The sequence below is a fragment of the Grammomys surdaster genome, unplaced genomic scaffold (assembly GCF_004785775.1).
Source record: "Grammomys surdaster isolate TR1022 unplaced genomic scaffold, NIH_TR_1.0 180346, whole genome shotgun sequence".
Taxonomy (NCBI): domain Eukaryota; kingdom Metazoa; phylum Chordata; class Mammalia; order Rodentia; family Muridae; genus Grammomys; species Grammomys surdaster.
The window spans coordinates 4774-20627 of NW_021623538.1; the positions used below are offsets into that span (position 1 = coordinate 4774).

The window sequence follows — 15854 nt, forward strand, 5'->3', positions numbered from 1 at the left end:
AAATAAAAACTGCTAGCTTCCTTTTCTCATCCACAAGATCATATGAGCCTGGGAGGTGCGAGGCTGGGAGGTGGGTACAGTTTGAGGTCCAGCCAAGAGCTGAAATATCTTTCCTGCTGAGGAAGAGAACCGAGTCATGAGGAGGTAGCCCAAGCAAGGCCTGCTGGTCCACTGGATGTGCTTGACATATAGAGAGGCTGTATTGGTGCCTTAGGACAGACCAGAGAGAAGAAAATGCCATATCTCTGCAGCAATACTCAGAAATTTCCCCCCATAGCATCACTGTGGTTGTTACCCCCAAGTACCACACGTCCGGGCTCCCAGGGCTTTCTCATCGACCCAGGTCCCGCCTGAGGTGTGGACCAGATTTTGTTTCTTCTGTCTTCTGTATAATGCCTCCCTTTCCTCATGCACACCACAAGACGAACTCTCCCTTTGGAGTGCATCAGTGTTGGCTGTAATGGAGACTGGCTTCTTCAAAAAGGACATAACCAACACAGTGAACCATGTGGTAACCTTCCAGGATGCCGAGGACAGAGTCAGCCTGGAAGCCAAGGGATCTCTGGATTTCTAGGGCAGGGTCACCCTGAAAGCCAAGGGGTCTCTGGGAGCCCTTTCTGGCATTTGTGACTGAGCAGCACACAATGGGAAGAGATCTCTGTCCTGTCCAACAGGGCATTAAACAGGGGTCTGGGGTGTTAGCATTCTGTCTAAACTCCACCTCCACAGTTATCTGCCAACACCCAGGTATGCTCCTCCCCACAGTTACCTGGCAACAGCCAGGTAGGCGTGCCCACTATAAAAGGGGCTGCTTGCCTCCTCCTCTCTCTCTTACTCTCTTACGATCTTGCCTCTAGCTTCTCTGTGTCCCCTCGCCTTTCACCCCTTCTCTTCTCTCTCTCTCCACGTGGCCATGGGGGGCCTCCAATTCTCTCCTCACTCTCTCTCTTTTCCCTCCACCGTTCCTCCCATTTCTCTCCCCACCTTTGCCCTCTGTTCTGAATAAACCTCCTCCCTTTGGAACCATTTGGTCTGGTGTTGTCTGTACTAATCTGCGTGCCAAAGTCTAACACGGGGAGGTTACCTGAAAGAGATGGGGGTGGGGGGGGAACAGCAAAGATGCAAAAAATGGCAATCTGTCTATAGTCTGATCAAATCGCCATTTTTACTTTTTCACACATGGGTTATATACACAAAAAGGCAGGATATGGCGAAGGGAATCATGCAGGAGCATAGGTGTTCAGGGGGAGTACAGATATCTTCCAGAATAGAGTGTCAGCTGGGTGAAGGTTCAAGGGACAGATCATTATGACTCCGCCTATGATTCACTGTGGAACTTCGTAAGGGTACCTAGATTCACTGTTGTGCATGGGCCTGGAACCCCAAGACTCCAAGGGAGAAACAGCAGGTGTTCGGCCACATCCCCAGAACCCAGGGTCCTGAAAAGCAGTCTAGTCTCCATAGAACTACATTGTTCAGTCATATAGGCCATTACAGCCCCTCCCAAAGTGCACAGGTAGAGAGTGCGACTACAGGCCTTAGGCCCTAGGGATTTACATACTAATGAAGGCCAGAGGGCGGAGCAAATTAAACATTCTTCCCCAGATCCTCTCCTTTTCTCCCTCCCTATTTAACTCAGGTCTGCCCTGAGTTTCAGGGGGGTACATCCAGACCCATTCACCATCCACCATGACAATAAACCCTTTTGGAACCAAGGACTTTCTCGTGTCATTGGGGTCTGCCGTTGCCAAAGCCTCCAGCCTTTGAAACTCCAGACCTTTCTCCTGTATGTGGGAACTGCGGTGTGGAAACCCCCCAGGACATCTCCTCTGCCGTGCCTTCTTTACCCACAATTCACTTGTCCTTATCTAAGTTGGTGCTATCCACCAAGGTTACCTATCTACAAGGTCTATGGTTATTCAGCCTGACAATTTTCCACCAAGGTGCCTGTTTACAATATTGTCTAGTCATCTGTTTCTGTGTTTTTCCACAGAGACCCAAGACTTTGTGTTAGCAGGCATGTATGTCAGGCCTATTGCTGATTTTAAGCCTATGGCTGATTTTAGGCCTTCAGTGTATAAGCAGGAATGCCCCTGACAGATCTCTGTCCAGAGTTCTGTCCAGAGTTCCCATTGTCATCTTTGTCATCATTACCGTAGTCCATCCTTCTGGCTCTGCTTGCATACACAGAACATGGGTGTTTAAGCATCTCAGATACCTTGTGGCCATGGTCGCTTCTTATAAATGCCTGGGTACACTTGAGTTTGGACCACTATTTTGTCTAAGACCTACCTCTGAGTTTTTTAAATTTTATTTTATTAGTCTAAATTAAAACATTTTAAGACTCCAAACATCCACATCTGCATTGGTCAGCTGCTGGCCAGACCTCCCCAGGAACTGCCACACTTGGTTCCTGTCCATGAGTGCTTCTTGAACACGGCAACAGTGTTGGGTTTGGTGTCTGCAGACATGATGTATCCCCAGGTGGGGCTGTTCCCGGTTGGCCCTTCCTTCACTTTTGTTCCATTTTTTGTCCCTGTTCTTCCTGTAGCGGTGGAGTAGGAAAGTGTGGGTGGGGGGAGCACTCTTATATGGGCAAAAGGGAGGGGGGAGGGCAGTTGTGGGATGGGGGGTTGGTGGAGGGGTAACCAGGAAGTGGGATATCATTGTAAGGGGGATTGGTAGAGGAGGTAACCAGGAAGTGGGATATCATTTGAAATGTAAATGAAAGGAATAATTGATTAAAAATAAGAAAATAATGTATAATATAAAATAACATTTTAAGATATTCTCTTTATCCACTCTGTTGGGTTGCTATAATAGGTAAAATGTGGGTGGGGAACAGAGAGGTAAAAGCAGCCTTCCAGGATCATGCGGGCTCTCTACCTATCCATGTCTGCCCCAGGATAGTCCTGAAATATTAATCTCAATCCTGAGGAATACAAGGAATACAAACTATGTTTTTGAAATCATGAATTTTATACATGTAAAGTGTATGTGTGTATACATATATACATACACACACACTGACAAATATATATATATATATATATATATATATATATATACATTTGTGTGTGTGAGTGTATGTGTGTATATAGACATACATACATACATACACACACAGACATATATTTAAATACATTCCTATGTGTGTGTAAGTGTATATACATGCATATATACATATACAAACACTGACAAATACATATGTATATACACATATGGGTGTGTGGGTATGTGTGCATAGTAATCCACCATTCAAGGCTCTGAGATCCCGTCCTTGAACTGTCCCCAAGAACTTTTCTTTTGGGGGCATTTGCAGGGGCAAAGAACTACACTGAGTTTACCATGTTCTGTCTCCCTCCTACCTCCTTAGGGTATGTTTTGGTGTGGTCAGTCTTTACCTTCTCACAGGATGGAAATGAGGCCAGTTTACATGTGAAGATTCCTGTGGATACTGAGCAAGCTTGAGAATGCATACAGCTACCTGAAATCTCAGGCCTCACCATCCCTTCCTGCAGATACACTCACTAAGTGACCATGCCTTCCCTGCAGACACACTAAATGGCCATTGCTTCCTATAAGACTTAGTATCCAACCATCACAACAAACCACTTCTGATTTTCTGTCTGTCCTTGTCCCAGGCCACTTCTCATGTTCCCTCCCTCAATCACACTGCCACACTCCTCCAGCAGCATCTAGAGAGTGTCTGTACAGGCTGGATTTGTGTGTCAACTTGACACAGGCTGGAGTTATCACAGAAAAAGGAGGTTCAGTTGAGGAAATGCATCCATGAGATCCAGCTATAAGGCATTTTCTCAATTAGTGATGAAGCATGAGAGGGCCCATTGTGGGTGGTGCCATCCCTGGGCTGGTAGTATTTGGTTCTATAAGGAAGCAAACTGAGAAAACCAGGGGAAGCAAGCCACTAACTAACATTCCTCCTTGGTTTCTGCATCGGCTCGTGCTTTCTGACTGGCTTGAGTTTCAGTCCTGACTTCTTTTGGTGATCAGCAACAATGTGGAAAGTGTAGGCTGAACAACACTTTCCTGCCCAACTTGCTTCTTGTCATGATGTTTCTGCAGGAATAGAAACCATGACTAGGACAGTGTCCCTCTTCACTTTGGACTTTATATTTTTGGAATACATTTTTTGCAAAAGAACATGGGTCTTGAACTTGCCATGATCTCCGAGACCTTGGTCTGTCTGCAGCTAGTTTGGTGAATATCAAGAGTAGGCTGAGGAGGGAAAGCATGTGTGGAAGAGACAGAGAATCCTGGGCTCAGTACAGACTTGCACTGGGGAGGGACTTCCATAGATGCCTGACTCCTGTTCTCTCAGTAGAAATGTGGGATCTGAGGGGCCAAGGAAAAACTTATAAATAAACATTAATTTCTGGATTAATAAAAATAAAAAATTCTCAACCCTTTCATGTACTTGGTCATTCATTTTACATATGTTATTTTGAAAGATTTGTTTTAGGACCTTTGAGTGAGTGTGTGTACCTGTGTGTTACATGTGTGGGAGGACCCTAAGAGGTGAGAAGGAAGATGAGAGACACTGGTTATCACAAGTATTCAGCCATACAATGTCAGTGTCAAGTATTGACTTTGTGTTTTCAATCAGAACAGAAAGTGTTCTTAATGCTAGACTCATTTCTCTAAAATGTGTGTTTATTTGTTTATTGGGATATCTCACCACTATAACTTTGTAATCTCTAACCCTACTGTCTTCATCATTACATAAATCACACTGTAGTAATCCAACAGCATCTCTGCACATTATCTCTGCCTGTGAAGAAGCTGGTCAGGAGGTTAGACCAATCTAAGTACACTCTGGAGCATCTTACTGGCTCCACAGAAGAAAGGGAAGCGCCCAGGACAGGTCTACAGCCCTAAGCATCGGTAGAGGCTTAGAAACATCATGATGAGACTGAAAAACATGTAAGTAGCCTGAAGTGCACTGTAAAGTGGTTCAAGACTGCATGCCACATGCCTGGAGGAGTCTCCTTTCCTCCTCACCCAAGTTTCATTGTTGACAGAAACAAGCATGCATAGAGGGACTCAGAGGAACTGCAGTTGCCACAAGAGGCTGTCTCTTTAATGTGAGCATGAGGACAGCATTGTACACAACCCAATCCCATGCCTTCAAACTGAGATCCTCACCCATTAGAATACAATCCAATTTCTGGTTCCCCAGTGAAGACTGAGTAGGGACACAATGTGGTCAAGTCGAGAAACAGGCAGGGCCTGTTTCCACTTTTGCAGCACTGACTGTAGGCTCCACTTCTCCCATTTTTGCAAGAGGAAGAAAAGTTGGGTTGGGGTACACTGCCTTTTGGGAGAAAGTGCTTCCCCCTGGACTGAGCTGGACACCTAATCCTACTGAATGGCTCAGCTCCCATGTACATGAGCAGATCACAGCAGCCCAGAGTTCTGAAGAGCTACAGTGTTAGACACTCACAGGGTCAGGCTTGGAATGAGACCAGCACACTCTACTCAGTATAGGGAAAAAGAGGAGCTTTGCACACTCATTTGGCATGTGGAAAAATATCAGGAGGGATGGATGGACTGAAGGAAACTCCATGACTCAGGGAGGTGTTTCTGAGGTTATCTCTTCAGCCCTGTGGCTCCAGAATCACAGCCACATCTATTTTGCTATCCTCTCTGATTTACTAAGAAATTCCAGCACTGAGTCTCGATCATGCTGTGTTCCAGAAGACCTTGATCCAACATGACTGCCCATTACTGTCAGGATTGATAAGGACAAGACTGTGGGAGAGAGGATTAGGAAATGACCATAGAAGGATGGCTCTAGAGAAATCAACGTGGAAGGGATTCAAGATCCAAGAGCAGCAATATCTGAATTTACTATGGTCAAAAAAGAGGAATACTACATTTTGTACGATGAAATTTTCAGAGTTACGATTCTGAGTACCTGTTGGGTGCTAACAGCCACATGAAGAGTGTCCTATTAGCTTCGGCAATAGCAGAAGGACAGACAGCAGTGGAGCCAGGAGAACAAGGAATACTAGTAGTAATACATTCAGGATCAGGCACAAGGGAGAAGGAAGGGCAAGGCAAATGCAGAGAAGACACAGTGGCAGCTACCCATTGGAGGGAGAGTGGCCCAACTCCAGATTCACAGATCACTCCCTTCTGATAACCAAGGCCCAGGCCTTGAGGCAGAGCTTTAGTCTATCCTGCATTGGGGCACTTCCTGATAGAAACATGGTTATTGCAAGCACAAGGCCAGTCTGAGTCCTTATAGGTTTGGGCAAAATGTTGTGGAAGTGTCAGGTAAGAGAACTGAGACATCATTCCTGAAGGAAGGCAACAGGCTTATGACAATCTAAAATCAGAGAGTCAGTCAGGCATTCCTCAGAGTTAGGACCCAGATGCAAAGCTCCATATACTGCTCCTGAGGTTCTGAGCAAGGTATGCTGAGAAATTAAGTAAGAATTTCTGGCTAAGGTGAGTCAAGGACAGTCATGAAGGTCACAACTCAAGACATCTTTGCTTATCTCTGCTTTAATCCTAGAAGCCAGGAGAAGGGCCACTTGAGATGGTAAAGTCATTTGCTTCCCACAGCAGCTCTGCAAGTCATCATGTGTCTGGGATCCCAGACCCATCACCTTTTGTTCTTTTGAGAGAGCCATGTTTGGGTTCAGACCTTCTACCTTCCCAGGAACTGCTATATGAGGAGGGCACCAGCAATCCCTGTCCTCTCCTGTAAGTTGTTCTGACTCCAAGTGCAGGTCACAGTTTTTCACTATGTTCACAACACTCTGATTTGTGGCTCCAGAGTGCAAGATGCAGAGACAAAAGATGAGTGTGGGACTGCACCATGAAACCTCTTTAATGAAACATACATGTGTCCTGACATGGGTCCAGCAAGCAAGGATCAGAAGGGAATTGACCTGTGTTAATGAACAGTCAGTTGTGTTTTCTTTGGCAGTTAGATAGGGAAAACCAAAGATCATTACATATCTACAGAGCAAAGCAGTCCGAATAACTAAGAAGTCAGGTATTAATGATTGTTAGAAATTACAGTGTGGACTGCAGGCCAGAAGAGTGGACTCCTCCATGCCTACACCTCTTTGAGTGAGCAACTGCATTTTGACTCAGAATATCTCTCTCACTGCTTGACGTGTATAAGTCATGTGGCTCTACCTGGTGGCACTTGTGGGCCTGTGGACACTTTTTCGCTTGTTCAGGGAGAGGCAGGTGGTGAGCCATCTCCAAGACAAGTATGTCTTCATCACGGGCTGTGGCTCAGGCTTTGGGAACCTGCTGGCCAGACAGCTGGACAGGAGAGGCATGAGGGTATTGGCTGCCTGTCGGAAGGAGGAAGGAGCTGAGAAGCTGAGGAGTAAGACATCAGACAGGTTGGAGACAATGATCCTTGATGTCACCAACACAGAGAGTATTGTGGCAGCCACTCAGTGGGTGAAGGAGCGTGTTGGGAACAGAGGTACCATTGAGATTCCTGTCTGTGTTGTTGGTTTCTGGTCTATGTGAAGGGAAGGCCACTGTAATCCTGAAAAGATTTCTGGTGGGGGTCAGGGTGGAGTTGGAGTCATTGCAGACTTTGCACCTCTCCTGCACAACATTCTGTCCTCTTACCTCTACACTGAATCCTACAAGAGACCGAGGTGTTATGTGACAAATAGCTGCTTGCTAGAGGAGAGACCATGTGTCCACTTTCCCTCTTCACTGCTGGGTCACTGCACACTTTTCCCTGTACAGGTCTTACATGTGCTGCCTCAGTCTCTGTGAATTCATATGAGGAGCAGTCCTGAAAAAATCTGGAAAACAGTCTCCTTGGATTCACCCATCACCTCTGCTTCTTAAAATGTTTCTGCCTTTTCTTCATAGGTTTCTGAGCCTCTTAGGACTGAACGTAACAGAGTTTCTTACTCTCTGCAACATTGTGCAGATGGTTGTCTCTGTGTTAATTCTTATCTATGGTCAGACACAGTTTTCCTGATGGAGATGGATCAAGGCACTGGAGTTTGAGTGCTGTTAGTAACCTGAATTGAGACCCTTGTTACTGTATATTCCCTTTGCAGAATGATAATCTTCAATTTTCCCATAGTTCCATGACCTACCTAGTCTCAGGTTCTTGGCCACTGTAGTAGGTTCATTATGGATTCAATCTCAGAAAGCAGTCCTTCAATCTAATGAAAAGTGTTTAGTTACCCCCCACCCATGACATTGCAGTCTTCAGGGCAGGTCACTATGGTAGATCACAGGGCTTGTGGCTGACTAATCATAATGACTGCCTTTCTCCTCTAAAGTGTAAAGAGTAACTTCTTGAACCTGGCTTGCTAATACATAGCATTGAAGTTTTTATTTGGGCATCATCTTGCATTCTCTCAGTTTGATGACATCTGATAGTATGGTCTTAAGCTACATGGCCTTACCATCACTTTGGGAGAAAATTTAGTAGCCTTGGCCATAGCTTACGATTAATGTTGGGAAAGAGTATTCCATAGGACCCTTTTAGGGACATAATGTGACCTATTCCTGACACAGAAAGTTTTCCTTTGGCATTCGGTGTCTACTTGGGGTGTCATGTCTATCATCATATGGTGACACCAGTAATTGCTTCATATACATATTTTTAGGAAGCTTCTACATAAGTAGTACTGCATGTCAAAACAGCAAAAAACAATCTTGATTACAGATTATGCATCTGTAGAAAGACAAGACATGCTTTTGATCCAAGGGGGCAGACGGTTTACTGTGCCAACATTTTTGTTTGTTTGTTTTGAGACAGGGTTTCTCTGTGTAGCCCTGGCTATCCTGGACCTCACTCTGTAGACCAGGCTGGCCTCAAACTCAGAAATCTGCCTGCCTTTGCCTCCCAAGTGCTGGGATTAAAGGCGTGTGCCACCACTGCCCAGCCTGTGCCAACATTTTAAAAACAACAAATGCAGATCTTACTCTCAGTCAACTAGTCTCCCATTCACCCTGCACATAAATTGATGATGGAGATAGGGTGTTTAGCTGTAGGCCTTTCAGAGTGATTGCTTGATGATCCATGACTTAAAGGCCAGAGGGATGAGTGAGGGCCACCTGTGGGTGATTGGCCAAGAGAGCACAATGTGTTCAGGTTGACAGTGGAAAATCTCTAAGGTTGGTTATCAGCAATGATTGTCACCTCACTTATCCTGTCCCTTAGGTGACTTCCTTACAGTTTTTATTGTTGTGACAAACACCTTGATGAAAAGGCATCTTTAGGAAGAAAGCTTAGACTTCCACATCACTGTTCATCACCAAAGAAACTCAGGACAGGAACAGGGCAGGAACCAGGAGGCAAGAGCTGATGCAGTGGCCATGGAAGTTGCTGCTTCCTGGCTTACTCCCCGTGGCTGGCTCAGTCTTCTTTCTAATAGAACCCAGGGCTAGAGGCTCAGGGATGCCATCACTCATAGTGACCTGTGCCCTTTCCCATTGATCACTAATTGAGAAAATGCCTTGCAGCTGGATCACATGGAGGCATTTTCTCTACTGAGGCTCCTTTGATTCTGATAACTCTGGCGTCTGTCATTTTGACACTAAACAGCCCGTACAACTGATCCCTTGTTAATGTAACACACACATACATCACTATTGACCTGTAAACCATTTATTCTTATTCGTTTCCCAAAATGTCACATTAAACACATAAACAATTAAAAAGTTTATATTTTAAAAGTCAAACACATTGATTTTTCAGGCACTTTAAAATATCCAATATCTCTAAGGATCCAAAATCACTTTTAAAGGGTTAAACTCTTTCAGCTATGGGCTTCTTAAAACTTTTAATTAAAGTAAAACCTTTCTTACTTCAAGAGAAAATAACCACACTTTACTCATAATCAAACTAAAGCAAAATAAAAAACCAGCTATATAACAATATAATGTCCAATGTCTGAGATATACTCATGTTCTTCTGGGCTCCTCCAAAGGTCTTAGGTCACTTCTCCAGCTCTCAGGCACACAGCTTGTCTTCTAAGCTCCAGCTGGCTCCACTCCACTGCTGCTGTTGTTCTTAGTGATCATCCCACATTACAGGCATCTGCAATACTACTAGGAAACCTTCCTGTATCTGGGCTGCATGTTCTTTTTTTAAGATTTATTTATTCCTGGTGGGAGACACCATGTGGCTGCTGGAAACTGAACTCTGAACCTCTAAAAGAACAGTCAGTGCTCATAACCACTGACCCATCTCTCCAACTCATGGACTGTACATTCAACATAGCCTGTCATAGGCTCTCTTCCTGGGCTCATGCCTCAACTTCTTTGCATGACTCCTTCAGTCCTGACCTTCAAGTGACCCTCAGGTTGCACCTTCACCAATGACATCTCCTGACTTCTCACAGTACCAAGCATCAGCTGATCTCCAAGACCCCTTCAAACCAGTACCACCTGGTTGACTCTTACACAGGACCAAAGGTTCCTGACAAAATGAGTTACAAACTTGGCCCCTTCTAGAACTCAGCTTCTCTGTGTTCTCAGAAAAGACTTTTCAGATTTCTCAACCTCAGTTACGCTGGTCTCTTTTGAATCACCATTAATTGGTTTGCTCCAGCTGACCAGCATCAATTGTCCCATTAACTCAAAGATTTCACTTCAATGTTGCTGGTCTCTTCTGAATCTGCGCTGACTCTTCAGCCCCAGATGACCGGAATGGCAGCATTTTGATGCAAAATAGCCAATATCCCTGAGAGTCTTCCAAGAAACTAAAGATCATCCCACTGAGGTCACAGTAATTAGTGTCTTTTCAGCCCCTAGTTCCAAAGCTTCCTACAGTCCTATTATAAACATGGTTAGATCTGTCACCACAATACCCCCGCGGTACTGGAACCAAATTGTTTTACTTAGTGTTAGTATTCCTGCAATGAATCCCCATGACCAAACAGCAAGCTAGTGAGGAAAGGGGTTATTCCGTTTTTAATTCCAAATTGCTGTTGACCACCAGAGGAAACCAGGACAGAGTCTCAAACAGGGCAGGAACCTGCAGGCAGGAACTGATGCAGAGGACATGGACAAGTGCTGCTCACTGGCTTGCTTTCCATGACTTACTCACCTGCTTGATTATTGAACCCATAGACCATCAGCCCAGAGGTGGTACCACCCACAATGGGTTAAGTCATTGCCCATTGATTACTAATGGAAAAAATGCCTTATAACTTGATCTCCTGGAAACATTTCCTCAACTGCGGTTCCATCCTGACTGATGACTGTACCTTATGGCATGTTACCACAAACTTCACATTAAATTATGTTTGGTTAGCGTCTGAGGAGAGTTGATCAGTTTTGACTTTCTTCAATATAGATGTTGGTCAACATTGATTGCAAGGCCAGCTTCACCAGAGGGGGGGGAAAAAAAAGTACTGCTTTTAAAAATCTCCCCACACCAAGTTTTCAATTCTTGGCTTCTCAATGAATATTTCACTCACAGTTTAATTTTTCTTTTTTTTTTCTTTTCTCCTCTGTATTCTGATCTGTTCACTCTTTCTCTTTCCTTATTAGAATAATAAGAAATAACAGTCCTACCTTATTACTATATTTTGTGGCCATTTGAAAGGGAAAGGCAGCAGTGTATAAATTCCTCATAAAACTCTGAAAATAAGGGTGTTTTTTCAGAGTTCTATGTCTGTGAAGACATGTCATGACCATGGTAACTCTTGCAGAGGATAGCACTTAAATAAGACTGGATTAAAGGCAGAAGTTTAGTCCATTATCATCATATCAGGAAGTATGGTGGGTTGTAGGAAGACATGGGGTTAGAAAATCAACTGAAAGCTCTACATCCAGACCCACATGCAGAAGAGATAGCAAGACTCTGGAATAGCCCACTTCCAGTGAATCACATAATCCAACAAGACCACACACACTCCAGCAATGCCACATGACCTTGAGCCAATGGCTACCATTCCCATTCAAACCAGCACAACAAATAAAAGAATAAAATCTCTGCAAGGATCACATGAACTTGTAAGTCACAAACGTACTTTTATAGTCGCCAGATTAACAAAGGTGCACCATGTTTTCACTATCTGTTCTTAAACTTAGTAAGGGAGAAGGGACTCCTTGCAGATTCCCAGGTAGAGAAATGGGCACAAAGTCTTAAAAGATGAAGGTATCCATGCTGTGATTCAGCACTGTTCTGCGGGTGTTCCCCAGCTGTGGGGATACACTGTTCTTATTCATTGATTCCTAGTGTCCAGTAAACATGTGTCAGAGTGGTCTTACCTTGTTAAATGTGCATTTTATCCCTAATTAAACCTGTGTTGTGTGACTGTCTCTTCCCACTGTCCCCAGGACTCTGGGGCCTGGTCAACAATGCTGGCATCAGCACTCCCTCAGGTCCTACTGAATGGATGAACAAACAGGACTTTGCAACTGTACTGGATGTGAACCTGTTGGGCATGATCGAGGTGACTCTGAACATGCTGCCCTTAGTGAGGAAGGCAAGAGGCCGTGTGGTCAATGTCTCCAGTGTCATGGGTCGAGTGTCTTTTGGTGGTGGTGGTGGTTACTGCATCTCCAAGTATGGTATAGAGGCCTTCTCAGATTCTCTCAGGTACTGGAATGTGAAGGGGACCCCCAGGAGTGCTTTGGGAAGGTTTTTATTTACTCAAAATATTTAAGAAGCCATCATGGTGAGGACAGATGTGTTCTGCATCGCTCTCTCACCTTCCCATCACGGAATCATTCACTTTGCAGCACATTTCCATAACTCTACAAGAGACCATGACTGAGACATGAGTTCAGTTCATTTTGTCCTGTTACATTGGAGGAAGGGCACTGGGAAATAATACTGGGATAGGATAGGAAATGTGAGTTTTTTGAAGTTGTGAATCCAGATCCCTGATTGCAGTATGCTGATTATGTTTTTGAATTGGAGTAAATATTTCCTTCCATTCCACAGATAGATATCAGGCCTCTTTTAGAATTCCCAATAAAAAACACATTCTAGCATAACTTATGTGCTTCTATCATGACCTAAAGACTGTGGTAACTAAGTGAATGAAAGAGGAGTCAAAGAAGAACTGTGATCTTCCTGTGAGATTGCCGTGGCCAGTCAGCACTGTTGACTATTTCAGCCATCAGATTTGTTGAGGGTCCTGTAGCAGGATTAGACTGTATCAGAGTAAACATGAGATCCTGGAAGCTCAAACCTGTATCTGTAGGTACATTCTCTTTGGAGAATGGAAAGACCATTTATGAAATGAGGGTGGTCACCATGTAGGCACAGGTATTCTTGTGGGGAACTGGAGTGTACAGAATGCTATTTACTTTGTGTTGTTGGCAATGCAATCCTTCTAAGGGATAGAATCAGGGCAGCAATTTGGGGCAGGGAACATGTAGGCTGCCAATGATAGGGAGTTGGATGCAGGAGGTTGCTCTGTAGAGACACCCCCAGGAAAAAACTTGGGGATGTCCTGAGAGCTTTCTAGGACACATGTGGGGTAGATGCAGACTTACTAGTGAGGTAGGAATTACTTGGAGAAGGACTAGGATTCCTTACATCTGAACTACTTGGAGAAAGATGTTATACAGTGCCATAGACCAGAATGTCTAGTTTTAGGGCACTGAGCTGCACACAACAAATACTTAGCGTGAGCTACAAGAGCACAGAGGAGATACCCTTATCACAATATCCTTCGACATTTCCTGCACATCTGAGATCCAAATGGTGTGACCTTTCCTCACCACAGGCTCCTGTTCTCATGCTACTCTACTCTTATTAAGGTGTTCTCACTGAATGACTTCTGAATTGCTTGACATCTGTCTGTCTTGCAGGAGGGAGCTCTCCCATTTTGGGGTGAAGTTGGCTATTATAGAACCTGGATACTTCAAGACTCCTATGACTGATAGTGCCAGAATCTCATCAAACTTCCAGATGCTGTGGGACCAGACCAGCTCAGAAATCAGGGAGATCTATGGCGAGAAATACTTCGCATCCAGTAAGTGAGCTCTGAGGATGAAAGTCAAGTCCACTCCTGAACACTTTAACCCCATGCTCATTTTTGCAGTTCCAATATTATACTTGTTATCCTCAAAGAATCCTCAGAACATGCTGCTCTGTTAGTTCTGATCCTCATGCTCATGGGGCTGTAAGTGAAGTCTGGAATGGGAGGCAGTACAAAATTAGCACTTTCCATGAAATGAGATACAGGTGACTGAGTGTGCTCAGTTATTCCTTGAAGATTGTTTCTGGTCCTTTTGAGGAACTGGGACAGGCTAGGCTTGATTTCAGACACATGGATTTTCTGACATAGAGGACAGAAGTTTTCCTATAGGCTGGTATGAGACACGACTGGTGGGAACTGAATGACCATCTGAATGATTCCTCATTCTGCTTAGGTCTGAAAATGCTAAACGGATTGGACCAGATGTGCAACAAGGACCTATCTTTGGTGACTGACTGCATGGAGCATGCTCTGACTGCCCGTCACCCTCGCACCCGATACTCAGCTGGGTGGGATGCCAAGCTCTTCTACCTCCCCTTGAGCTACCTGCCCACGTCTCTTGTGGATTCCTTTTTCTACTGGACTTCTCCAAAGCCTGAGAAAGCCCTGTGAAGGCTAGATCCTTTTGTGTAGTTGAGTCAATAGAAGTACAGTGTGAGAGCATAGAGCCTCAGGACTAGGAAGATTCCTGGCCTCAGCACACATGTGATGTGCACAGTTGCATGGATTTTCTTTCCTCACCATAAACATCATGGATATGGGACCACAGGAAACTGCTTTGCTTAAACAATCATTACCATTGTTGGTGAAATAGCAAATGATCTTCCATGTCTTGGTTTTATCCATCTTACTCAAGATTTTTAAACACTTGTTTTTATTTATCTGTATACATAAGTATCTGTAATTCAGTTGTGTATAGTACCCCTATAGGACAGATCATTGCATTCCCTGTAACTGGAGTGCCGTGGAACTAGAGTTTCAGGTAGTTGTGAACTACCTAACCTTGGCATTGGCAAAAAAAATTTGGGTCATCTAGTAGATAAGCAAGTCCTGTCACCAGCTGCTTATGACCTGAACTCTTTATTATATTTTAAGTTAATCACCAAATTAGTTTGAGGCAGGATCTCACTTGTCACACAGGTACATCATGACCTCCTGAATCTTTGGCCTTGTTACAATTCAGATGGCTTAGCTCTGAAACCCTGACTAGTGGTGGTGAGGGAATGGAGAAAGGATAGACACACAGACACATGTACAGAAAAGATGCATCAGATGGCTTGTGTCAGCATTGAGGGTCCTCAACTAACTCCCCTACAACCTCAGCTCCTTTATCATGAACAGCAAGAGGGAGGGACCAGCTAGTCCTGTCTGAAGGCAGCTGTCTCAGGCTGGAAACCTTCAGAAGGGAGAAGCTGTAGTTGCTAGTATTTACACACTGGTCAGTCATCTACCACCAACCCCTGAACTTGTGTCAGTGGAAGAAGGCTTTGCCAATTCTGAGCCTGGCCCACATAGAGAAAAGCTTTGCCAGTTTGTGGTGCCTGGCCAACAGTACACATTCACCAGGACTACACTCATTCAGGGCTTCCTCTGCCTCTTTGATCCCCTGTCTTCAGGGGTGTATTTGAATCTTTGATACCAGTTTCATGTAAACAAGGTGATTTTCTTCTCTTATAAGATCATTTTTCTCTTATCTTAAATTTATTTTTATACAAATATATGTGTGTGCATACACATAACACACATATGCACACACATAAAGACATATACACATATCCTCCTCCCTCTTATGCCCTGACCCCTCCACCTAACCTCTTGTCCTCTGAACAAGTCTGTGGCCATTTTTCCTTTCCTGTATATCCTTCTGTCTCACTACATTACTTA

The 15854-nt window shown here is 44.4% G+C and overlaps 1 protein-coding gene across 1 annotated transcript; it reads left to right on the forward strand.

Moving 5' to 3' along the window:
• The first annotated feature begins 7030 nt into the window (after positions 1-7030).
• LOC114615882 (retinol dehydrogenase 16-like) lies at positions 7031-15017 on the forward strand. Its single transcript, XM_028761483.1, has 4 exons — positions 7031-7474; positions 12316-12577; positions 13801-13964; positions 14365-15017. The coding sequence occupies exons 1-4, from the start codon at positions 7162-7164 to the stop codon at positions 14580-14582; spliced, it is 957 nt and encodes a 318-aa protein (XP_028617316.1). The 5' UTR covers positions 7031-7161; the 3' UTR covers positions 14583-15017.
• Positions 15018-15854: the final 837 nt, after the last annotated feature.

Excerpts from the sequence above, each read along its gene's own strand:
- LOC114615882 (XM_028761483.1), top strand. The coding sequence starts at position 7,162 with ATGTGGCTCTACCTGGTGGCACTTGTGGGCCTGTGGACACTTTTTCGC. Across the intron at positions 7,475-12,315 it reads GGAGCGTGTTGGGAACAGAG|GACTCTGGGGCCTGGTCAAC; the intron begins GTACCATTGAGA and ends CACTGTCCCCAG. Across the intron at positions 13,965-14,364 it reads CGAGAAATACTTCGCATCCA|GTCTGAAAATGCTAAACGGA; the intron begins GTAAGTGAGCTC and ends CATTCTGCTTAG.